The sequence below is a fragment of the Rhinopithecus bieti genome, unplaced genomic scaffold (genome assembly GCF_001698545.2).
Source record: "Rhinopithecus bieti isolate Rb0 unplaced genomic scaffold, ASM169854v2 scaffold_11587, whole genome shotgun sequence".
NCBI lineage: Eukaryota > Metazoa > Chordata > Mammalia > Primates > Cercopithecidae > Rhinopithecus > Rhinopithecus bieti.
The window spans coordinates 1,511,025-1,537,605 of NW_016806966.1; the positions used below are offsets into that span (position 1 = coordinate 1,511,025).

The 26,581-nt window shown below is 36.1% G+C and overlaps 2 protein-coding genes across 2 annotated transcripts in view; one reads left to right on the top strand and one right to left on the bottom strand.

Annotated features, from left to right (window-relative positions):
* Positions 1-6,874, bottom strand: part of LOC108534020 (uncharacterized) — a 269,309-nt gene extending 262,435 nt beyond the window's left edge. Inside the window, exon 1 of the mRNA XM_017879087.1 lies at positions 6,366-6,874. Within this exon, the coding sequence (XP_017734576.1) occupies positions 6,366-6,678 (313 nt within the window). The 5' untranslated portion in view covers positions 6,679-6,874. The remainder of the gene's footprint in view (positions 1-6,365) is intronic.
* On the top strand, positions 6,394-23,193 carry MMADHC (metabolism of cobalamin associated D). The gene is made up of 7 exons (XM_017879086.1): positions 6,394-6,568; positions 7,065-7,125; positions 11,898-12,042; positions 14,526-14,743; positions 17,604-17,709; positions 18,294-18,424; positions 22,729-23,193. The coding sequence occupies exons 2-7, from the start codon at positions 7,117-7,119 to the stop codon at positions 22,936-22,938; spliced, it is 819 nt and encodes a 272-aa protein (XP_017734575.1). The 5' UTR covers positions 6,394-6,568; positions 7,065-7,116; the 3' UTR covers positions 22,939-23,193.
* Positions 23,194-26,581: the final 3,388 nt, after the last annotated feature.

Consider the following 26,581-nt stretch of genomic DNA (forward strand, 5'->3'; position numbering starts at 1 on the left):
GCTTTGTCTGATGATAGAAGAGTTGGGCAAAACAACTCATTACACCGCATTGTCTGTATGTGTGGTCTTGCCTGTTACAGTTTTATCTGGATTGGTAGTTTTCCTTTGCTGTGCAGAAGCTTCTTTAGTTCATGATCTCCATGGTGTTGATCATAGATTTTGGCCCTTTTACATTGCTTTTGGGTGATTTAGAGACATGAAGTCGCAGTTGCCCGTGCCTATGTGCTGATGTATTTGCATAGATCTTGCTTCCTAGAGTTTTTATGTAACATTTAAGTCTGTAATCCATCTTGAATTAATTTTGTATAAGGTGTAAGGAAGGGATCCAGTTTCAGTTTTCTACATATGGCCAGCCAGTTTTCCCAGCACCATTTATTAAATAGGGAATCCTTTCCCCATTCTTGTTTTTGTCAAGTTTGTCAAAAGTCAGATGGTTGTAGATGTGTGGTATTATTTCTGAGGGCTCTGTTCTGTTCCATTGGTCTATATCTCTGTTTTGGTACCAGTACCATGCTGTTTTGGTTACTGTAGCCTTGTAGTATAGTTTGAAGTCAGATAGCGTGATGCCTCCAGCTTTGTTCTTTTGACCTAGGATTGTCTTGGCAATGCAGGCTCTTTTTTGGTTCCATATCAACTTTAAAGCAGTTTTTTCCAATTCTGTGAAGAAAGTCATTGGTAGCTTAATGGGGATGGCATTGAATCTATAAATTACCTTGGACCGTATGGTCATTTTCATGATATTGATTCTTCCTATCCATGAGGCATAGAATGTTCTTCCATTTGCTTGTGTCATCTTTTATTTCATTAAGCAGAACAAACAACTTTCTTGAGCAATAGACCTTTCAAATGACTTATTGGACAAAAACCCACATGAATGCTCTCAGGCATCTTAAACTAAAATTCAAAATTCAAACTAAGCATATTATTCTTCTTAAATTTGCTTTCTTCTTGGGAGGAAGTATCCTATGAAAAAGGGAATACTAGTTTTAAATCAAACAGACCCAGATTTAAATCCAGCCCCAGAAGCTTCAGTAATATACTTCCTCTTTGTGCTTTCGTTTTTTCATGTATAATATGAAGATAATAATACCTCAATTTTCTGCATTATTGAGGATTAAAATAGATATTGAAAAAATGCCTATCCACATAGGATATATTCTACAAATATCCACTTTTTACTGGATTCCCAATCTCAGTAAAAGGAACTCCATTTGCCACATATCTTGAATCAAAAATGTAGAAGCTGAAGATTCAACTTGTCCTCTTTTTCTCATCAGCAACCCATGGATAGCTATGCCATGTTGATTCCTTAACTCTCCCCTTCCCTTAGTTCAGGCTTTTTGTGTTCTTCCTCATGGATACTACAAGAGTCTCCTAACTAGTTGATCCAATTGCAGCCCAACACCCTTCCAATCTATTCTCTGCGCTGTAGCCAGAGGATCTTCCCAAGACACAAATCTGATAATGGCATGACTGCTTAAACCTGCTCACTTACTTCTCATTGCTTTCAGATTACATCCGCCTTAGCATTGCACTGAAGACCAATTATGATCTGGCCCCATCTACCTCCAACTCAATCCCTTGAACTAGTTGTGGATCTCTCCAACTGCCCACAGTCTTTTGGATTCTATTCCTCTATTCATGTTGCTTCCTTTGCCTGAAATGTTCTCAACCCCCTACATTTCTTCTGGCCACAGGATGATGAAGCACACAGGCCCTTAGAAGATTCTAGCCTATACTCTTGGACTTCCAGCTCCATAACCATAAGCTAAATGAATTTCTTTATAAATTAGTCAGTCTGTGGGATTATAACAACATAAAATAGACTAAGACAATGACTCAACTAGAAATGTCAGATTCAAGAATCCAATCAGGGCCATATAGTGTTAGTCTATACCTGTACCATTACATACAACATTCTGCCTTTATAAAATAGCATCAGTAGTGGTGGTAGAGGTCTTCAGGCTGGTAACTCCTGGACATAGTTAGTTTGGAAGGATAATCTAGAATTCACTCTTCAAATTTAGAATTTCTTCTCAACTCTAGTTTCCTATCACTAATGTTTGCAAAGTAAAGGTCTCAAATCACCAGCTTCTTTGGCACTTTTCTGCTCTCTTCATCACTGAACAACTTGACACCCACTAACTTTAACTAGGAATCATGAAGTCACAACAGAGAAACAGACCTCCCACCCCTTCCTTGGTTGTGCCTTATATCTAGTGTTTTCTGTAAGAAAACATGCTGCTTTCCTTCAATTTCACATCTCAGAAATTGAGAGAGAGTCTGATGACTTTAGTAATTGGCCTACTTTTGGAGCAACAAATTCCCAGCATAAAAAAGCATCAAAGAAAAAGACAATTTGAAGTCAAAATGTTTTGACTTCCATCCCACAACTGACCGGCTGTCTCCTACTACATACAGGAAGAGGAAATAAATGTACAACATGAGGATTCTGGGGCAGGGATAATTTCCTAAGATTAAGGTTCTTTGAGTTATCAGATGGTTTCCAAGGAAAGTCCTAGAATTCCTTCTCTGGATATCCTTAACAAAGATGTTCGAAGATATTCTCCTTTATCTGTGATTGAGTATTCATTGATTTGAACAGCTGCAGGAGTGTCAGCCTGTGATTTGTAAAGCCTACTCATTTGGACATCACCAATTTGTGGTAACCAGACAGGAGTGGAATGAAGTTTGCTCTATGTTATTAACATAGAACAGCATTTCTTAAATTAACTATATATATGATTGTGGGGAAATGCTCAAATGACCTAGCAGAACTATTTTCAAATATCTTATAAAAATACAATTGCCAGCAATTATACTTCTAGATATCTACTCAACTGATTTGAAACATGTCCACAGAAAAACCTGAACTTAAATACTTAATAGCAGTTTTATTCACAATTGTCAAAAACTGGAAGAATCACAGTGTTCTTTAATAGGTATAAATGGTGGTACATCTATACATTAGAATACCATTCAGGGATCAAAAAGGGAGAAATAAAGACCAGGCATGGAGGCTCACACCTGTAATACTAATGCTTTGTGAGGCTGATGTGGGAGGATCCCTTGAGGCCAGAAGTTTGAGGCCCCCTTGTCTACAAAAAAGTGTTTATAATTAGTGAAGCATGATGGTGTGTGCCTGTAGTCCCAGCTACCTGGAAAGCTGAGGCAAGAGGATTGCTTGAGCCCAGGAATTTGAGGTACAGTGAGGTATGATCGTGCCACTGGACTGCAGCCTGGGCAACAGAGCTCTCAGACCATCTTAAAAAGGAATCCATAAAAAGACAGGAATGAACTGTTATGCCACACAAAAACATGGATGAATCTTAAATGTAGCTATTACTATGTGAGGAAAACGAGTTTGAAAATGCTACATACTGTATTATTCCATTTCTATGTCATTCTGGAAAAGTCAAAATTATAGAGATGGTAAACACATCAGGGGTTGCTAGAGGTATAGGAAGGTGGGAGGGTTTACTAGATGAAACAAAGGGGGCCGGGCGCGGTGGCTCAAGCCTGTAATCCCAGCACTTTGGGAGGCCGAGGCGGGCGGATCACGAGGTCAGGAGATCGAGACCATCCTGGCTAACACGGTGAAACCCCGTCTCTACTAAAAAAATACAAAAAACTAGCCGGGCGAGGTGGCGGGCGCCTGTAGTACCAGCTTCTCGGGAGGCTGAGGCAGGAGAATGGCGTAAACCCGGGAGGCGGAGTTTGCAGTGAGCTGAGATCTGGCCACTGCACTCCAGCCTGGGTGACAGAGCGAGACTCCTTCTCAAAAAAAAAAAAAGAAACAAAGGGGATCTCTTTAGAACTGTAACTTTTCTGTATGACACTGTTATAATGGTGGATCCATGACACTATGTATGGATTTGTCAAACCCCATAGAAAGAAAATTTAAAGTGAAAAAATGTCTTACTTCTATCCCACTACTGACCAGCTGTCTGCTACCATGCACAGGAAAAGAAAAAAATAAATGTGCAATGTGAGGATTGCACAAAGAGAACTTAAATGGAGGAAGTTTTTTTTTTTTAAATCTTAGGAACTCAAAGAATCCCAGTAGGTAATGCAGATTGTGGCAAAAGATTACAACTGTATTAGGAGCATATAAAATAACTTCACTGAAGCCAGGTAGAGGTAGGATGGAGGGTTGCTGACTTCAGTTGAAAATAAGTGGAATCTATAAGATTAAAAGCAAAAGAACTATCCATAAGCATTGTACTCTAATAGGTAAATCTGTTTCTCACAGGTATACCTGATAACAATTCAGAAACAACTATACATGTACTCTGAATATGGGTTAACGGTTCTGAATCCATTATACATGTAACCTGTAATTGCACAATTAGGTAAATGGATTGCAGACGATGAGAGCCAAGTGTCTCACACTGGAGTGGGAGGTTACAGACAAGCAAGGGGAGAAAGCTACAATGATCCATGTGGTGCTGGAATTGAACTGAAGATAACAGCTCTAATACTTGAACCTAGAACTCCTGTGTAGCTGTCAAAGACACAGATAGATACATATATAAATACTTACAGATATGCATATTTAGTCAGGTTAGCATATGCATGAACATTTCCTTGCTCTGTCAGCTGAGAGGGTCTAGAGGCAACAATATCCCAAATGTCCAAATCTTTATTTCTAATATCATTTTTCATTAGAAGGACCCTTGGCTCTTTGGAGAAGTAGCTGATTCTAGGATTGGGGCAGGGAATATACAAGATGAGCCTGGAGCATCTTATAGAAATTAAGAAAATGCTCAAGAAAAAAATCCATAAACAAAAAAAGAGGAGGGTGTGTCAAAAAGACACAAATGCCAACTAAAGGAAATCTCAATAGCCAAAGCTGGAACCAATATGAACAACAAAATAAAGTAGTATTGGATTATAACCCAAAATGTAAAATCAATATCCATGAGTCCATATTGACATAAATGATTGAATACTTAAAGAAATGCAGGAGTACATACAAATCTCCCATACAAAAGAATTCCAAATAATTTATGAAGATACTCTGTCCTCATAAAGGTGGAGTATAACAATTTCCCATTTCTACAGTTTGGGCTGCACAGAGTGATGCCCTTCCAAAGAGTATAGCATGGAAAGGAACAGAAAAAGAGTAACTTCACAGTGGAGAAACCTGACAACCCCTACATTAACAAGGTGATAGAGGTTAGCATCAACAGTAATAAGTCATGTTGATAGTATATACCCTTGACATGACGTGATGAGAAGATCACTTTACCTTACCTCTTAACAAAAAAACCTATAACCTCAGTCAATGCATGAGAAAAATACAGGCAAAATCCAACTGAAGGACATTTGACCAAATGACCGATAAGTCGCTTCAAAATTATTAAGGTTATCAAAAACAAGGAAAGTTTGAGAAACGGTCACAGTCCAGAGAAGCCTGGGGAGACATGGTGACGTATTCTGGACAGGAACCTGGAACGGAAAAGAACACCAGGCCGAAAACTAAGGACAGCTTAAATAAAATATGAGCTTATGGGCTTTAGTCAATTTTTATTTTATTTATTTATTTAGTTAGTTTTTTGTTTTTTTTTAAATTTATTATACTTTAAGTTATAGGGTACATGTGCATAACGTGCAGGTTTGTTACATATGTATACTTGTGCCATGTTGGTGTGCTGCACCCATCAACTCTTCATTTACATCAGGTATAACTCCCAATGCAATCCCTCCCCTCTCCCCCCTCCCCATGATAGGCCCCGGTGTGTGATGTTCCCCTTCCTGAGTCCAAGTGATCTCATTGTTCAGTTCCCACCTATGAGTGAGAACATGCAGTGTTTGGTTTTCTATTCTTGCGATAGTTTGCTGAGAATGATGGTTTCCAGCTGCATCCATGTCCCTACAAAGGACACAAACTCATCCTTTTTTATGACTGCATAGTATTCCATGGTGTATATGTGCCACATTTTCTTAATCCAGTCTGTCACTGATGGACATTTGGGTTGATTCCAAGTCTTTGCTATTGTGAATAGTCAATTTTTTAAAAACGTATTAGATACATGAAAATGATATACGATTTACAAATCCATCACCTAATATTTATTTATTGAGCATATTGAGAGCCTGGCACTGTGGTAGGGATGGGAACACAGAAAGAGGTAAGTGTCCTATGCTCAAAAACAGCTTTTCATGAAAAATAAACAACTATGACAAAAAGAACAGAAGACTGTATCTCCTGGAGGCAATAAGAAAGGCTTAAGTTGGGAAGACTATCAAACGCATCAAGGAGTTCAGGAAGGTTAATTGACCGCCTAATGCAGGTTGGGAGCCCTCCTCTCCATCTACCCAAATCACCCTCGCCCCACCTTTTCTCCTGCCATGCGTTTAACCCAGTGACAGGCCGGTTCCACGTAGGCCTACTTTGCGCTTGCGCATCATCGGTTCGGCTATCCTTCGCATCGACACGCTCAGAAGCAACTTCTTCTGCCTGGTCACCGCCAGCGTAGGCGCTACCACAGCTGCAGTCGCCGCCGCCATTTTAACGGCAGGAAGAGTCTGGTTCTGGGACAACTGGGAACAGTGGTGGTACCTGGTACGGACGGTTTCCGCCCACGTTAGCCCCTCCAAATTTGCTCGTGTTAGGGCTACAGCCCTCGGTATTGCCTGTATTTTCACTGGGTCCCTGTCGTTGTCCCCAGCCATCCTGTCCCTCTGTCTTTAGTCTCTTTTCTGCTTCCTCATCCTTCAGCTTAGCCCGAAGCTTTGCCTGGAGCTGTTGTTATGCAGCCCCAACCTCTATTAAAGCAGCCGCTTCGATTTCCGGGACTGAATTGTGGCCGCCCAGCCCCCATTCCCCGCCCCGATCTGGTCCGAGTTTATTTTCCGCGGCTGTAAACCGGAAGGGCTCTGAGGCTGGGGGATCTGTGCCCGGTATGGGGGCGAGTTCTGGCCTCCTTAGGGTACGGGGAGAGCTTGGACTTTGGTCCTGACGTGGTGGAGGACACGCCTTCGAAGAGTGGACGTTACCTCAGTTGTCTGTTGTTGAAGTTTAATCGGTCACTCGTCTGTTTTGTTGTGTTCTTTCCCAGGAATAACTTTACCAAAGGAAAGCTATTTTGCGAACTGTCCTCTCCAGTGGAGATGGCCAATGTGAGTACATTATCTCCTAAGAATCCGCATAGTAAACTAGTTTGGGAATGTTAAGAAATGAAAGAACGGGTTTAATTATGATGGCATTGGGTGGCATAGAGTTAGACATAATGTCTCAAAAGTGTCAGGGGAAGCAAGTGGTGTGAAATTGTGTTATGCTTTGAAGGTGGTAGCATTCATTTCACTGCAGATAACACTTATTTATACAATTTGACTTGTACAGATGTGGAAATTCAAGCACCCTTTCGGTATTTTTAAATACAACGTTTCAGTAAATATTAGAATCTGTGTTTAGGCCCCTTTTTTATCTTTTGGGTTAGCTAAACTGAAGGGTGTTTTTTTCTTTTCTTTTTTTTTTTTTTAAACAGTTTCTGTATTGGAAGTGAACTTCCAAATCCTACAAAATAAGAACAGGAGATACTGTCACATACCAGAGATATTTATTGACTGTAACTTTCCAGTGATTAGATACATCCTATCTATAGAATTCATATGTAGCAGTCATAAGACATATATAAAAACAGCTACAATTAAAGTAATAATTTTTTTAGAACCTACACAAAGGTGCAATGCAGATTCAAGGCTTTGTGGAGAGGAGTTTGGGATCACTTCATGAGGGAAACATTTAACTTTTGAAAGGTTTGAAAGGTGGGTGAGATTTGTATAGTCTAAAGTATGAGCGGGAAGGACAGGAAGGTATATTCATAGAACTCCCCACCCGCCTACCCCTTTGAAAAATTAAAAAGTCATTGCTCCCTGCTAACCTAAATGTAAGATGTGTGAAAGAGGTAAGTGGGATATAAGATTGAATTGTGAGGTTGGTACCAAGTAAATGAGAACCTTGAATGCCGAACTCAGTAATTTAGACTTTATTCCTTAAATTGTGATTATTCACTTAGAGCTGTGTGCTAGGAAGACTTATATGGCAGCAGTTAGCCAGGATGGTATTTCTGTAATTGAACATGATATATTAAGTCTAAAGTGTGACTATTTTAGAGACAAGTCATAAGAGTAGATTACTAGTCTTGGCCAAGTTCTACGGTGAATTTTTGCCTGCCCCTAACCTGCACAGGAAAAGAATGCTGTAAAAGAAGTATGTGGCACTTTCAAAGGAGAGAAATTAATTGAAGTAGAATAGAATGCTATTATTTGACCTGGTTTTATTTTGGTTTAAATGAATAAATTATAATAGTTCAGTAGGGAAGATCCTTTTGTAAGTCTTTTGTTAGAAAGAAGTTCATATTAAAGTAAATTTTAAGTTTCAGTATCCAAATGTACGTTAACAATTTTTGTGTTAATTTATATGGATTGTAAATTCTGGATGGATGTTACTAATGAAATATGCAGATAGGTGTTTCATAACAAGGGGCAAAAATGTTGATGCTTCAGAGTCTAGACAGGTAAATTAAAATGCCTTCATAGGGACTATGACAAAGCCTTTGTTAAAAGGGGAACAGCCTTCCCTTAGCCACAGTGATTTGTTGCTAACTAATGCCATTTGGTTATGTGAGTCCAATACTACCAGATCCTCTGAGTTTTCGGGAAGAGCCAAATTTCTGGACCTTTTGTGTAAATATTTCAATTTCTCAATGTTTGTATGTAATTCAAATATCTTGCAACACTGGGGGCTGCAAAAAATGTCTGGATAGATGTGGATGCATTGCATAAACTTCCGGTTTTCAGTTTTTCTACAGACTGTATTTTCTCACATGATCAAAAGCAGAACCTAGTCCTAAGGCAGTGCACAAAAGGCACTTTCTTTTTATATACTAATAATGATTTTAAAGTTAAAACATAATAGCATGTCATCTTCCCAAGTCTAGAAGTTTGAATTTAATCATATATAAAATATGTACTTATCCTCAAACTAAAATGAACTCTCTGCTGTAATTTTGTCTTGCTTTTTGGCAATTATTTTCTATTATGCTCACCAGCTGAACCAGTCATAAAATCTGTCAGGTGGTCAGAAAATACTCCACTTCCACAATTAGAGATTTGAGTTTAGTTTTGTTTTGTTTCGTTTTGTTTTGAGATGCAGTTTCAGACTTGTTTTCCAGGCTGGAGGGCAATGGCAGGATCTCTGCTCACTGCAAGCCTGGCTCCCAGGTTCAGGTGGTTCTCCTGTCTCAGCCTCCCGAGTAGCTGGGATTATAGGCACTCACCACCACACCTGGCTAATTGTCTTTTTTTTGTATTTTTAGTAGAGACAGGGTTTCACCATGTTGGCCAGGCTAGACCTCAGGTAATCCACCCGCCTTTGCCTCCCTAAGTGCTGGGATTACAGGCATGAGCCACTGCACCCGGCCAAGATTTGAGAATCTTACAGGTTAACGGGTAAGGTTTGAAACAGATTAGTACTGTCATCAACTGTCCCTTTCAGTGGGCAATTTAGATACTGGTTTATTTTGCCATTAAAATGAAATTTGGTGATTGGATTTTCTTAGGCTAGGAACAAAATTAGTATTTTATTATATAACTTTTGTTAAAAGTTATATCACCAAGAAAAGAATGTCAAAGTATAATCTAATGGCCTTGATAGACAGGCTGAAATAATAATTAATCATAGGCAATTTTTGAAATAATTTGATCTTCCTTTTGCTTCTGTTTTTGCTTGTGAAACGATGTGAATGATCGCAGATTGTAGATTAATCATGCTGAAACTAGTTCTAATAACAGTGTATAGAATTGTTATGGAAAGTAAGTAAAACAATGTATATGTAAAGCACTTACTATAGAACTTGGACCCATAGTGTCCAACATCAATTGATTATTACTGTTACATGCTCTCAAATATTGTCCCCTTCAGATAATCTTTTATTTTGCTGCTGCTTATTCTGAGCCCTTGCTGAAAATATTTTTGGAATTTGAAATTTTAGATTCCTTTAGATCTTGAGGGCATTCTCTTAAATATCCTTAGTTGTAAAGGTAAATTTGTACTATATAAACACCCAAAAGTCTGAGTTTGTTTGTAAGTAAAAAACCAAATAATTACCATTTTTGTTTCTTTGGGCAAGTTGGGTACAGACCCCAAGAGAGGCTGCTTAAATTTTAGGCAGGCAGAATTCTTTGGAGACACGTATCACCAAGGAGGTTATATTTATACAGGTCTTAAAAAGAATTTGCTAGAATTTTCTAGAACGATAAGGAAACAGTATCTTTTAGAAGAAATCTTACGTCAGTATAATGAATGAAGAGAAATATGGGAAATGTTGGGGAGATATTTTTATGTGATTGAAAAGTAGAGTAAGGGAAGTGAGGGTAAATTTGTAGGAAATTATGTCAGAAAGACAAAAAGAGCAGTTAGGATGCACTCTTATACTTAACGGTGACAAAGGTGGAAGGAAAGAATAGGTTGAATTTTAGAATACTGTACTTTGTGAAAGGGAAATAGAATAATTCTCAAGTGTCAGATGGCTGGATTTTTCCAACATCCTGGTAACTAATTTTCACACCACCTCTCTACTGCTCCTCCAGTCCGTTTTTCATACCACCCTTAGTGATATATTTCTTGAAACAGCCTTTGTTTTTGTCCGTTTACTCTGTTTCCTGCCTACAAATTAAAATTCTGACTTACTATCTTGATGTAACAAGCCCTTTACCATCTGAGTTAAATATACAGTCTTATATAGTTACCCATAAGTTCAATTTCAAACTTTTTTTTATTGCATTCTTATACCTACCCTCACTGAATTTGTCACTCTTTGAAATATGTCTCTATTCCTTTGTTCCTGAAAGTCACTCGTTGAAATGCACCTTTTCCCAAGCAAATTTTTATTGTCTTCAAAGCTTAATATATCCTCCATGAAATTTATTACCTTTTCTCCCAAAGATTTCTTAACAATTATTCAGATCTTTTCATAGCATTTCACAGATGATTTGGTGTTTGTTCTTATATCTTTTTCACTAAACTGAGAGTTGCCACTGTGTGTGTGTGTGTGTGTGTGTGTTTTAATACAAATATCCGGATAGTGCATATTTTAGACTTTGTGGGCCATAGAATCTCTCTTGTAACTACTTAACTGTGCCATTATGGTGGGAAAGTGTCCATAGGCAGTACATAAATTAGTATGGCTATGTTACAGTAAAACTTTTATTTACCAAAACAGTGGGCTGTATTGGGAAATCATTCGCCAATCCCTGCATTAAATTGTTCTGACCCAAGTACTTAGTAAAAAAATTTATGAATGAAAGATATTTACACGTTCATCCATTGTAATACATGACCTCACACTCTAGTAAGTGAACATACAAGCAGAAAAAAATGTACCACAAAGATATGTGCTGAAATGGAGAAAAGCAGACATTGCCGTGAAACCACAATGAAAGGACAGTATGGGAGAGAATTAGCATAATTTATAGCAGTAAAAGAAGAGAGGAAAGTTTGAAAGTAACAGATTTTGGTCCAAAGAGATGTTTTGAGAGTTCTTTATTGAGGATAGAAGAATCTTCTTCGTTGTGCTACCTTTTTAGTGTGTCGAAGTAAGACAACTTTTAGATGTCTATTCTCTCGTGTGGCACTCTTGAATTCTAGCCTTTATTGAAAAGTACATAGACTTTTACCCAAACTAACTCATTAGTTGTTTTTTTTCAATATTTATTTTTATTTTTAAAATTACAAATATACATAATGCTTGTCATATGGTAGGTGTTCAGTAAAAGTAGAATGTTGGTTTTTAAAAGAACCTTGCATTGTGAAGATTTGCCAGAGATTGTCTATGTAAGTATAACATTAATATTCAGAAGAAATAATTTTAATTTTGTGTCATTTTTAGGTGCTTTGTAACAGAGCCAGACTGGTTTCCTATCTCCCAGGATTTTGCTCTTTAGTTAAAAGGGTTGTCAATCCCAGAGCCTTTTCGACTGCAGGATCGTCAGGTTCGGATGAGTCTCATGTGGCCGCTGCACCTCCAGATATATGTAAGTGAAAGTTGTTATTGCTTTACTTATAATTGTTTCAAAACATTTCTAGTTGTATTTCCTCTAATATTTCTTCTTAAGGGTTAATGCATTTTTCTAAAGTTGTGTTTATTCGGTTGAAAATGAATCACAGCTCTGCCTAAATATATTTATGTCAGAAAGCTACAGTATAAAAAAGGAAGAAAGAATGAGTACTGGTTTCTAAAACTTCTTAAACTTTTTCTGTCTTCAAACATAGAGTCTTCCCTGAAACAAATCTCCTTTTGGTCCTGTTAAACCATATTATTATTTCTTCCCATTCTTTGCTAAATTTCGTAAGTGTACCTTGTACTTTTTATGTCCTAGTGTTGATTGAACTTACCTGCTTTCTACAAAGTCTATTTCTTCTCATCTGTTTGGTACACCGCTACCATGCTAATCATTCTAAAATATTTTAACCACGTCACTTTCTTGAAAAACCTGTTACCTTTCATTGCTTTCAGCAGTAGTTCCCAGGCTAACATCAAGCCATGAAGCATTTTTCAAGGTTAAAAGTAAAAGTGGGGTAGGAGGGATAGTCTCTGTGGTAGGTAAGTTTGAGAAATGCTATATGCCATATTCCTGTCTTGGAGGCTTATAATGCACACTAAAATATTAAAGACTCTTAGAAACTTAACCTAATGTGTCCTAAAGATATTGGACATGGAATCCTTTTTTCATGGCACAAATTACTTACAGTGTAATTTAGTTCACTTGAACATTCAGAGCCATCCATCCTGCTCAAGTTTTCTAACTCTCGTGACTACTCCCCAATTTACATCACCCGAAGACTAACCATATATTTATAATAAATGAAAGATTTGCCATTCAAATTATGTAAGGGATTAGTATCTGGAATATATAAAGAATTTGTAATAGATCAATAGGAAAAGACAACCCGAAAGAAAAACCAGAAAACAAAAGGACATGAATAGGGCTTTCCCAGAAAAGAAAACCTAAAATGACCAGTAAACGCACAGTCAAATCCACTGCCCAAATCTACTATTAATATGGGACGTGTGTTTTCTGTAAAGAGAACTAGAGATTGTTAGACCTTTAAAAACCATCTTGTTCAAAAATAGCTAACAGGTTTTCTCTTGGGAAATGACTTGAGTAGTCACTAGTGGCTGTCTGAATAGAGCCTTGTTATTCAACATGATCTGCATCAGTATCATTTAGGAGCTTGTTAGAAATGCAAAATCTTGAGCCCCACTCCAGACCTGATAAATCAGAATCTGCATTTAAACTAGATCCCAGATGTATCTTAAGTACATCTTTAGAGTTTGAGAAGCATTGGACTAGAGTTTATGTTGAGAATCTTGAGACATCGTCTGGGTTCAGTAGGAAATGGTTCCATGATTGATGGGGGATGTATGCCCTAAGTGTGGAAGAGGGATATGGTGGCTCATGATCTAGGAATGAGGCAGCCATACTGACATAGCCATTTTCAGTTACTTAGTTCTCTGACAGGATATTTTTAAATATCTATTTTTATTGCTAAGTAATATGCATAGCAGTTGTCCCTCTGTTTCTGTAAGCCCAAATCACTACTCTTGAGTAATTATTAATTTTCTGCTTTATTCTTTTCTGAATCTTTTTGAATTTTTTATAAGTTAGGATTGTTTTTCAGTTTTAAGTGAATAAAGTAATGTGGTTTGTTCTGTATTTGCAATCCATATTAACTCATGTGGCTGGTAAACAGAGCATTAGGTCACGTGATGCATGATTTTTTTTTCCCATTCATGTTTTGTGCCACCAGATAACAGCAGCAGAATGCCCCTCTCCAGACGACCATTACTAAGTGTAGCGTCTTTCATTTTAGGTCTTCTCTTTACTTAAAAACATGGGCCTGGCACAGTGGCTCATGACTATAATCCCAACACTTGGGAAGGCTGAGGGAAGAGGAGACCTTGTCTCTACCAAAAATAAACAAAATTAGCTGGGCATGGTGGTGTGCACCTGTGGTTCCAGCTACTTGGGAGGCTGAGGTGGACTGCAGAGGTCAAGGCTTCAGTGAGCTGCGATCACACCACTGTACTACAGCCTGGATGACAGAGACCTGTCTCAAAAACAAAATAATACACAAATATGAGGATGTAAATGTTATTATACATGCTGTTCTTTGACTTAGCTTTTTCTTTTAATGCATTGTATCCTGGATTTCATTCAGTGTCAGTACGTAAAGGTTTATTGTCTTCTTTTTAATGACATTCAAGCATTTCTTAGTATGGATTATTTTATTCAGTCTTTCCCCTAATAACAGACTTGCCTGTAATCTGTCAATCAGTTGCTTTGATTAGTGTTTTGGAAACAATAGGAAACTATCTATTTATATTCACACGGGAAAACAGATTTTAAAGATCTTTTAGATAAAAATATACATAATTTTAAGAAGAACATTGTTTCAGTCTACCAATATACTTAACTGTTAAGGAGAAACTGTTCCTTTTGTTGTTTCTCTTCAGGCTCTCGAACAGTGTGGCCTGATGAAACTATGGGACCCTTCGGACCTCAAGATCAGAGGTTCCAGCTTCCTGGGAACATAGGTTTTGATTGTCACCTCAATGGGACTGCTTCACAGAAGAAAAGCCTGGTTCATAAAACTTTGCCTGATGTTCTAGCAGAACCTTTATCAAGTGAAAGACATGAGTTTGTGATGGCACAATATGTGAATGAATTTCAGGTAAATTGTTGGTAACATTTATTGTGGTTTCCTGATTGTTAATGCTATATTACTCCTGATTATTATAAGCATGTTACTTTTGTTGAAAAAGTTAAAAATCAATTCCAATACCTGTATATACAAAACAGCATATATAGCTTTGGAAGACTTGGCATTGTCCTCTACAAAGTGTTTACTATATAATTTTTGTACTATAGATTATAATATTTTTTAAATATTTCTTCAAAATATGTTTTAAGTAACTACTCTAGATATACACAAGTAATTATGTCTATATACTGGAAATTTAGGTTTCCTGTTTTTCACTTTTAATAAATGGTAATTAAATTTGTATATGGATCTAATTCCAACTGGTTCTGTATTCCTCTAGCCATTTAAAAGCTTAAGAAAATTTGAGATCTCTGAAGTTGTTCAGATATAATAATAAAAAGGACCCAGTTTCATAAGTTTATTTTTTCTTAAACAATTTCTTAAGGTTGGTTTTTTTTTTCACTTTTAAACATTTTAAACTTGCATTTATGATTATTTAAGTGGAATGCTACATGCAATTCAGGGTTCCTGTCAAACCCCTGATGTTTATCATTTTTCATATTTTTGCATAGTTTTAAGCTGAGTTTTTTTTTTTTTTTTAATCAAAGCCATATTATAAGCAGCAGCAATTCCTTACTTTTGAGTTATATTAGATGACCTGACACTGAGACACGGTTGACCTGTCCTATCTTTTTATCAGATAATTCCTTCTCAGCCTTCTTGGCTCCTTGTTCTTCCTGTCTGTCAATTAAATTACATTTCCCCTAAGTTTCTGTCCTACAGCTTCTCATTTGAATCACTCCTTGGTCACTTAATCCCTTGGCCTTCTCCACAGTCTGTGTTTTTATAATTTCTAATTCGGTATTTCTCTTTCTGACATTTCCAGTTCTATATTTCTGTATGCCTACTGGACCATCTTTGTTTGGATGTCTCACAAGTCCCCAGATTTTGTGTGTCTAATACTGAAGTAATAATTTTTTTTCCTTAAAAACCTGTTCTAACTCCCATATAATCAATACTATTAGTGGAATAACCATCCTCCCCTTTCTCCTAAGATAAAACTTAGAGCACCAACCTTCTCTCTCCATCATATCACTATAGATAATATAAAAATCACATCACTTTTTTCTCTCATGTTGCTCCTAAAATATTAGTGTCCTTTCAATTCTTTGCCAGAGTTCAAGGCCTGTCTGTCTTACCTGGATTTTTAGAGTCATTATAGCATGACACACAATGAAGATAGAATAAATCTGGGTTCAAAGATTGACTCTGGAGCTTGCTTAATTTTGTGACCTCAAGGAAATTACTTAACCTTTCTAAGCTCCTGTTTCTTTTTTGTTGTTGTTGTTGTTTTGAGATGAAGTCACCAGGCTGGAGTGCATGCAGTGGTGCAATCTTGACTCACTGCAACCTCCAACTCCCTAGTTCAAGTGATTCTCCTGCCTCAGCCTGCTGAGTAGCTGAGATTACAGGCGCACACCACCACACCCGGCTAATTTTTGTATTTTTAGTAGAGGTGGGGTTTCACCATGTTGGCCAGGATGGTCTCGATCACCAGACCTCGTGATCCGGCTGCCTCGGCCTCCCAAAGTTCTGAGATTACAGGCGTGAGCCACCACGCCTGGCCACTCCTGTTTCTTTATATGTCAGATGAGGATAGTAGTAATCTCTGGCCCACAAGAATTTTTTTTTTTTTTAAGACAGAGGTTTGCTCTGTTGCCCAGGCTGGAATGCAATGGCACGATCTTGGCTCACTGCAACCTCTGCCTCCCAGGTTTAAGCAGTTCTCATGCCTCACCCTCCCAACGAGCAGGGATTACAGGCATATGCCACCATTCCTGGCTAATTTTTGCATTTGATACTTCTGTTTCTCATTGCCTGTAGACTGAAGTTCAAATTTCTTAATGCTGAATAAATGGCATTTCACAATTTTGATCCCTTATCCTTCCCACCTTATCTGCCACTACTTCCTATTCCCTCTGTACTCCAGCCACAACATACTTGCCATTTTTCTTGAATACACCCTTCTGTGTCTTTGCACTTTATTGTCTGTTGCTGAACTATTTTTCCTCCTGAATTCCTAATCTCTATACCACCTATTTTTTACCTGTCAGATATAACACATTAACTTGTAGCTCAAATACCACCATTTCAATCATTTCCTGATTCCTCCCAGCAAAGTGTTTCTTCCTCATCTATGCCCCTAGAAGACTTTATTCATAACTCGATAGCACTTGTCATATTGAATTGCATTTATGTGCTTGTGCTTATTTTTTTTGTTAGGCCTGAAATCGCTGAAAGTGAGGACTGAATTTTTTACCATTGCAGTGCCTGCTCCTGTCATAGTGCCTGATGTATAGTAGGCTCTCAGTAAATTTCAGTTGAATAAAAGCCTCTAAGCTCTTCCTGTAGGAGAGGCTGTATTATTTAGTCATGTATCTTGTAAGTTAGTATCATTATCCCCATTTTACAGATTATAGAAGAAAAGATAATTAAATATATTACCAAAATAGAAGATGTAACATTATGAGACACATTATAGCATTTTAGTTACTTAGCCAATTTCTGTTCATAGCAAGTTTTAGAATATCAGTATATTTATATAGTCATGCTCTGCTGTATTCACATTTTTTGAACTTCCAAATCTTATATTCATTGTAGAGAAAAGTTTGAGTAAATGAAAAAACATTATTACCTCACCTCCCAGATAGATTATAATTATTTGTAAAAACAAACAAAAAGCTTTCTAAGGAAGACAAGTTTATAACAGGCAAGATACCATTTTATTTGAACTCCAGATTTTGTTGACTTACATCCTTGTTCTCCTTAGGGTAATGATGCACCTGTTGAACAAGAAATTAACAGTGCAGAAACTTACTTTGAAAGTGCCAGAGTAGAGTGTGCAATACAAACATGTCCAGAATTGCTGCGAAAAGGTATGTCATGCTTTATACTTTGAAATACTGTTAGTAGTTTTTTTAATATGTTGAGTAATATCCTCTCTAGAAATTGGAATGCTCTATACCTTAATATTATATTTTACTGTATCTGGCTGGAAGTGATTGCATGACCAAGATAAAGGCTTTAAAATGTCCTGTGACATCTGACCTCATGCTGCCATTAGATAGGAAGAGTAAAATTTTTATAACTTTTTTCCTAAGGCTAAATTAAAGTCATTTTTACTCCTGTGTGATTATTAGAGTTATAATCTTATGAGTTAATATAATACTGAAAAATTTTAGTAAGCATTTCTGAAAATTATATTAACCCCAAATAATGTATAATCCTACTTATCCTTCAGGATTGTTGGTAGTAATATTTCAGTTCATCCAACAAAAGCAGAAGTAAACAAAACTAAGTTTAATTTTACCCTTTTCAAAATAATATACATTTATAAAATCTAATGCCACAGTAATTTTACTTAATCAGCATTTTCTAAAGAAGTACTTTTATCCTTCTTTAAAATTTGTTCTTTAAAATCAAATTCTTTTCCACCTGGAATATTTATTCTTATTTGTAGATTTTGAATCACTGTTTCCAGAAGTAGCTAATAACAAACTACTGATTCTGACTGTAACACAGAAAACTAAGAATGATATGACTGTTTGGAGTGAAGAAGTAGAAATTGAAAGAGAAGTGCTCTTAGAAAAGGTAATTCTTTTAATTGCTAATAATTTAATTTTATGGTCATTATTTAAGTAACTGAACCAGTGTCTTAAAATGATGACTGTCATTTCCACCCTTCATTTTCCTCCAAAGTGTTGTAATACTAAAGGACTTACATCTTTTTTGAGAATAAAACTGCTTTTTTAGTATCCTTAAAAGTTTAGATTCTGTTTATTACTTTCCTCAATTTATTTTTAAAAAGTCTATTTTGGAAAATTTGGAAAATGACAAAAAGGTAAAATTAACTCTTTATCCTTCTCCCCTCAGCCTCCCCTCCCGCTCCTCCTCCATCTCCCCCTTTATCTCCCCATCTTCCCCTCCATCTCTATCGCCTTTCTCCTGGGCTTAGAACATGTCAAATAATGTGTGAAAATTATGCCAGCTCTCTCCAAGAGTAAACAGTAACAGTATGCGATACAATAACAGTATAATAATGTATACCCACTTTTTTTCTGTGTTTTGCTTTTAACCTAAAGTATGCTTTGACATGTTTCCATACTTATACATAGATATATTTTATTCTTTATAAAATCTGCATAGCACTATATCACATGGGTAAACCATAAACTTTTTAAATTATTTAAGAATTTTAACTGGGTGCAGTGGCTCCCACCTATAATTCCAATACTTTGGGAGGCTGAGGCCAGAGGATTGCTTGAGTCCTGGAGTTTGAGACCAACCTCGGCAATGTTGCGAGACCCTGTCTCTACAAAAAAAAAAAATTATCCAGGTGTAGTGGTGCGCACCTGTAGTCCCAGCTACTCTGGAGGCTGAGCTGGCGGATCACTGGAGCCTGAGAGGTCGAGCTGTAGTGAGCCTTGATGGTGCCACTGCACTTCAGTCTAAGCAACAAAGTGAGACCTCCCATCTCTTATAAAAGAAGTTTCTTAGTCATTTGTAAGTTTAAAATCCAACTTTTGCTATTATAGGCAACAAGCAGTGACCATCTTTTTACAAATACTTTTATGCATGCTAATATCTATAGATTCCTAAACAGAGAATTGCTGAATCAGTGTGTATCTACCTTTTAAATTTTGATAAGACACTTCCAATTTGCCCACCAGAAAGATTGTTCTAGTATATAAACTGTCATGCCAGCTTACCCTGGGTGTTAGCAGTTCTTTCCAACTCAGGTTAGCTGAGGGGTTCAAGTCACTAACTTGAATTTAAAAATCCTGTTAGTGATTTCTATGCAGGATATTAGGAATTATTTTATGTTTTCTTTGGGATTAGATGTATGGTTTTTATTTGTAAAAGTATATTGTAATTTACATATTCAGCAATATTATAATTTCACATTTAAATGTCATATAGCTGCTAATAGATTTTGTGTGGCTTTTAACAATCACAAGCATATTATATACTGATTAACAAAGGAGTTATAGAGAGGCGTAGGATCTTTTCTATTTACATATTAAAATAATGCTTAGTAAATATATACTCATCACTATCATTGAAGTGCTAGAATATTATCACATGTATATTGCATTAGTGGTTCTACTTTTTGGTCAGTTTAAGATTCTGAACCTAATTTGATACTGACTCCAGTATAGTTCTAAGTTAGTTTCCTGTAACCAGTTTTAGGGCTTTGAATAGCAACATGCTTCAACTTGAGAGTTTTAATTTTGTAATGACTGAAGCTATTTTATTTTCTGTGAAAAAAGAGATTTTTTTGATTAAAGATTTCTTCGTGATTATTTTGGAACCACACCTAGCTCTCCAGGGAAATGTTTGATATTTTATGGTTTAAATCTGTTCTAATTTTTTCCAGCAGATGTCAGTGTTGGTGAACAGAAATCCTAAGAAAAATACTTCAGCTTTGTGTTAATTTGAGATTCTTTCAGTTAACCTTTGTAAACATTTGATTGCATTGCATTGTTTTGCTCTCCTTGTAGTTTATGTATGATACATCTGTTCATTAAATTGAAATACATTCTAATGACTGTTTTCTAAGCTGTATTCAGTAGTTTTCCTATTTTTAAGAATTGTGAGGATTAATAAAATACAGCAATAAATATTAAGTATGGAAGATAATCTAAAGAATACAGTATTATCTTAATGGTTATTGTTAGTTTACAAGAAAATATTAAGAGAAAAGTTACCTTAGATCAACTAACTTTTTCTGGAAAGGGTGTTAAAAGACAAATTATAACAAATTTAAAGATCTAATTGGTTTTGATTTGAAATTCTAGAATTAAGCAATGCCTCATTCTGTAAAATAGATTGAGTGTTACAAACAACTAAGCAGAGGAGACTGGCTTTATACACAGCAAAGAGCTGGAGAAAGCAGCAGTTGGAAACAAGAAGCAGATTATTCCTTTCAAAGTTACTTTCCTTATAGGGTTAAAACACAGGTGGCTTTCTTATGCTGGCTCAGGTAAACTAGGCCCATTCTGATTGGTTGCTGTGAATCCTGGTTTTTTTTGTTGTTCATTTGTTTGAAAACTAGTCTGTTTCAGAATTCAGTTAGATTAGGCAGTACCTAGCATGAGTGACTCCATTCTGGTTTGGTCTCATCTTCTGTGACCTAGTGCAGGAGGCTAGTCCAAAACAAGGAGCTCCCATAAAATTTGTTTAACAGGGGCCAAATAGTAAATATTTTAGCTTTTATGGCCTTAGGGTCTCAGCTACCCAGCTCTACCCCAGTGTTGTTAAAGCATCTGTAGACAATATGTAAATGAATTGCCATGGCTGTGTCCAGTAAAACTGTTTATCCAAACAGGCACCAGATCAGATTTGGCCCTTGGACAGTAGCTTACTAACCTCTGAATTACAATATAGTCTTGATTTGTAAGGCTTGGACTTTTAGAGATCTCAGCTGAAATACCACAGTTGGTCAGTAAGGCCTTTTCATTCTGGGTGGGTCGGAAATCCATGTCTCCCAGCACTGCATGACACATGGATCTCTAGGCCTCTTGGAATCTTGCCTCATGAGTGCACAGCTCAGCCCTTAGCTAAGAAATCATGGTGAATAGTTCTGCAGACTAACTCAGGAGCCCATTTTATGTATCTCCTTCATTTCCAATACCTTGCCCTACAAATCCCAGGTGCCTCAGCTGTCTCGAACTCTTGCTTTCTACCTCCTCAGCTCCAGTGACACCATCACTTTGCTTGGGCTCTAGTTCTTTGCCCTGTGACAGGCAAATGTCCACAGACAGAAAGCTGGAGCAAATATGGGGATTTTTTCATTTGTTTCCCTTCTCTGAAAGATCATAGTCTTGTCTCACCTGTTGTTCAGGGTCTAAAAATAGTTACTTTGTATATTTTGATCAGTTTTATAGTTTTACAACAGGATTGCGAGTTCAATACCTGTTAACTCTGTTATGGCCAAAGTGGAACTGTGCCCTTGATTTTTTTGTTTTGTTTTGTTTTGTTTTTTGAGATGGAGTCTCTCTGTCGCCCAGGCTGGAGTGCTGTGGCGTGATCTCGGCTCACTGCAACTTCTGCCTCCCGGGTTCAAGCAATTCTTCTGCCTCAGCCTCCCGAGTAGCTGTGTGCCCTTGTTTTTAAACATTCATGATCTCTTCTTTATTTCAACATTGTAATCTGGTCTTAATATTTGTTACTGTCTTTTCACTACTTAGACTTCTGATAAAGCTAATAAAATAGCTTATAAATTAGGATGGTAAGACCACAATTTTTATACATGCACATGGTAGTAGTAATTGTACACTATACAAAAGATAGAGAAGAGTATATAATGAAAAGCAAGTACCTTGTTTAACTGTACACCATTTACCATTTTATATTATTTTTATGTGTTTTTTCAGAATGATTTCATGACTATGTGAGTAGATAGATGTATTTTGAAGGACACACAAACAAGTAAATGTTTTTAAACAACTTTCATTCAAACAAATGAATGTTTCAGATCTTTTCACTAAGAGCATTTTGTTTTCCTTTACCTATTTCTATTAAAATACCTATTTAGTATTTTACCTGTATCTGTTATCACCGTAATAATAGAAAATAGCAACCATAGTTGATAGTTTATGACAGATTCAGAAGTTAGTAGCACAGAACTGATTACAAGTAGTTCATAAAGTAAGAAAGAATTCAGAAGAAAATGTATAGAATTTAGTCTTTTTAGAATAAAGTGTTGTATTAACAATCTTCTGGAATGGTGAAAATAATCTTATGCTTTTATAGTCTAATTTGCCATTGGTTTTTATTTTTTATTAATCTTGAGTTCTTTTCTGAAACAAGATAGTCACTTAAAATTTTCTTTAAAATAAAACAATCTCTAGTAATGCTATCTTTAAGCATATTACTTGTGACTTTCAATGCAGTTCATCAGCGGTGCTAAGGAAATTTGCTACGCTCTTCGAGCTGAGGGATATTGGGCTGACTTTATTGACCCATCATCTGGTTTGGCAGTGAGTAATTATCATTTGAAAATCAAATTATGTGAAGTAGAGATGATTTTTATTATAAAATTTGTTTGTAACTTTGGTAATAGATTAAGACTTTTTAAAAATCTCACAATTTTACCCAAATAAATACTACTATGAGTCATTGGAATTCACAACTTTTGAGAGACCTTTATCACTCACAGTTAAGTTTCTCCATCACTTTAATTTTTTTAATTAGAAATGTTTTTACTTTCTGTTCTCACTAGTAGATATTCTATATTTGAGTTGCATTGCATTAGTGTGTTTACTTTTTATAAATTGAAAACTATAAATTGGTCCAGTCTAGTTTCTGTAAGGAAGAAATAATTATTTATTAGAATTAATTGATTTAAAATCAGATGGGTAAATTAATACTTAACCAGTAATTTTTGGAAATTTACATTTTTAAGGTTGTACTTTGAAGAAATAACTGGAACTACCCACCTGTAGTCACATTTTAAATCTGGGATATACTTTCCAGCTAACAAGTAGTTTAATCAAAATCATTTTTTGGGATCTTAAGTAGGGAATATATACCCATTTCCTTCTTCAAAAAAGTCACAAATAAGTATCTGACGAAATGGAAACTTTGCTGGGTCTTTAGTTTCTTGTCTTGAAAAATGATGGTGGAACTGAGATAAATTGTCTAAAGGTTATTCCATCTTTAAAAAAAAGGATGGTTGCAACTAATTATGCGGTTTGTACTTTTAGCGCGGCCTAACATGGACATTGCTAAGAATCAATTTCACATTTCCAGAAGCCATAGGAATGGAAAGGGTGGTTAGGCAGTTTAAGTTGTTGCATGTGACTTTACTTATTTAGTTTTTTTTTTTAATATTTGGAATATTAAAATGGATAGGTGTCAGTGTTTACCTAAAAAATATTACTAAAAATGTCTTTCTTACTTAATGGGGAATACTTCAATCATCCGCATTTGTTATAAGGGAAAAACCACCTATACATAACCAATCATCACTCTTTTGAAACTGAACCCAATGAACGCTACGGCATATTAGAGATTCTCTGTTATGACCCGGTTGCTGTAAACATTGATTCGTTCCTAGTCTCTGGGTACCCAAATGTAGTTGATCAGTGAACGATAATTCTTCACTAATGCAAACAACCCAGACAGCCATATTATGAAGAAATTAAGTGGAAATTAGCAGAAATGTCCATTTATTTGCATGTACTATTGCTATAGTGATCTTGAATGGTACTCTGGTAACCCTGTCAGGCAGAACTAAAAAGTGTATTTACATAAAATAAGACTCTAATTTTCTAGTATTTATTTCAGCATTTTATGAATTTAACCAACATTGGCAAGGTGGATTTGGGACTTGTAAAAATGCAAATCTTCGTTATTCGTTCATTGGAATACCACATTGAGCACAACCCACCCCAATTGTAAAAAAAATGGATGGTAGGTAATTTAGCTTGTATACCAGGGTATGATCATTAGCTATTGTTATTATCCCACCTTTTTTAGGATAACAAAAAGGTCAAAAACCACTCCCTCAAGTTTTCATAAATTAAAATTTTACATATCCCGAAATAAAAATCACACACCTTGCGTTAACATTAATGGTGTTTTCATTACAATATTTTAAAATACCATCATTATTGATTCTTAAGTTTCTGTATTAATCTTTTAAAGTTCTTTTAATAATGCAATTGAGAATTTTGGATTCATTTTAGACTTTTCAAATTTTCTTTTATCTTTATTGTCTATTAAAGTGTTGTGGTACCAGTCTGAGTATTACTTTGAAATAATTTATGTTCAGGAAAAGAAGAAGAAGGATAATACATCTTTAAACACACATGAGTCTTGTCCTTATCCCTACTAAAAAAGGTAATTCTCTCTTAACTCTTGAGTTGAGACAGAAAAATAAAACTATGCCTTAACTGCCAAATTTATTTTTTCAATTTTAGCAATAGGTGGAAACTGCAGTACTTTACAAAGGTGCCTCATTTGAGATGGGGCTTGTTTTTACAGCATTAGAAACTTCAAAAGAATTATCTTTCATTTTTGAACCTTTTCTAATAGAAATAGGCAGATCTAAGGAGTAAAAGTAACTTCTACAAAATGAATTGAAATTGATTTTTTCTGTTTTTTTGTCTTTTCATGAAATGCCTGTTTTGAAAAGGACTACATGGAGATAACTTTTAATCACACCTTGTTTTTAAACTCCTAGCTTAGTTAACATGTCGTTTGATAAGAGGTGTTGCTTATGATCTAGAGCTAGAAAGTTTTCATTCATTTTGAAATGATGAAGTGTAGTGATTGCCACAGCATTTAGAATAACATTTATTAAAGTGTGTGTGTATATATATATATGCATATGTCATATATCCTCAATAAATTTTTATCTATGTAACCAGCACCCAGATCAAAACACAGAATACCTCGGACATACTCATCCTGCTCCCTTCTAGGTACTTAACATGCCCCAGCCCTTGCCCTTTCCATGAGTAACCACTGTCCAGATTTCCTTAGTATGGGTTGATTTTGCCTCTTTTGATGCTTTATATATATACACACATACACATGTATATGTACACACACACATACATATATAAAAGCTTTTACTCAACATTGTGAAATTAATTTCTATTATCATATATGGTATCACACTTGTTTGCCTAGTTTTTGCTTTCTCATTGCTTCTGAATTGGGGCAGCTTTGCCCCTCAAGGGAAATTTAGCAATGTCTGGAGACATTTTTTGTTTTCACAATTTGGAGGGATATGGGGGAGTTGTGCTACAGAACTTAGTAGGTAGAGGACAGGGTTAGTGCTGAACATCCCACAATACAGAGGACAGTTTTACACAATACAGAATTTGGTCAGGTACCTTGGCACCACTCGTTATTTCTAATGTGTATTTTGCTTATTCAGCCATTTCCTACCTTGCACCATTCTTTAAGGCAAGTTCCCTTGAAATTTCACCATTTGCTTTAACAATTATGAAATGTCACTTACTGTTTGAAAATGATACTTATTCCCTATAGGTGGCTAACTCGGTGCATTCGGTTGTACTGAGAAAGGGTACATGGTGGTGAGACTCCTTATCAACTTGCTTTTTAACAGGATTTCCAGAAACAAATACCATGATCAGCAGTAACTGTTAATTAAAAACTTTTTTTTCTGAAGTATTATGGCAAGATTCAGGTTTTAGAAATATAACCCAAGGAACTTTAACTGAATGATAATAATACAAAGTGGTTGACTATTATGTACCACAGGAAAAAAACACCTCAGGTAACTTTGTTCACTTGATCAGGACCTCGTGGACAAGAAAGAATTTGCAAAATTATGTATCTTAAACATAAATTTGCTACCTTTTAAAATAAGACTGAGCCATTGAAATTACTATTAGAGCTATCACTGAAGAAAAGTTTGTTGTTAAATTTATGTTTTCACAAGAACCTAGGAATTTTTGTTCTTGAATGCTGATTACATGGATGAAAATTTATCAAGCACATAGAAATTAAATGCTGAAAGAGATCTTTCAGATCATGTGATCCACATTCCTCATTTTATAGTAGATAAAATGGGAAACAGGAGCAGGCATCAGGTCACACAGCTAGTGTTAAGTCCCAGCACTGGGACTTGACCGTTAGTCCAATAGTTATATATATTTTTCTATATTCACTCTTCATGGTCATAATCAAGAAGTCTATTAAGTGTCTGATCAAAAATATCAAAGAGTTGAAGAATTTAAAGTGAAAGAACTTTCGGGTTAACTAATGCTG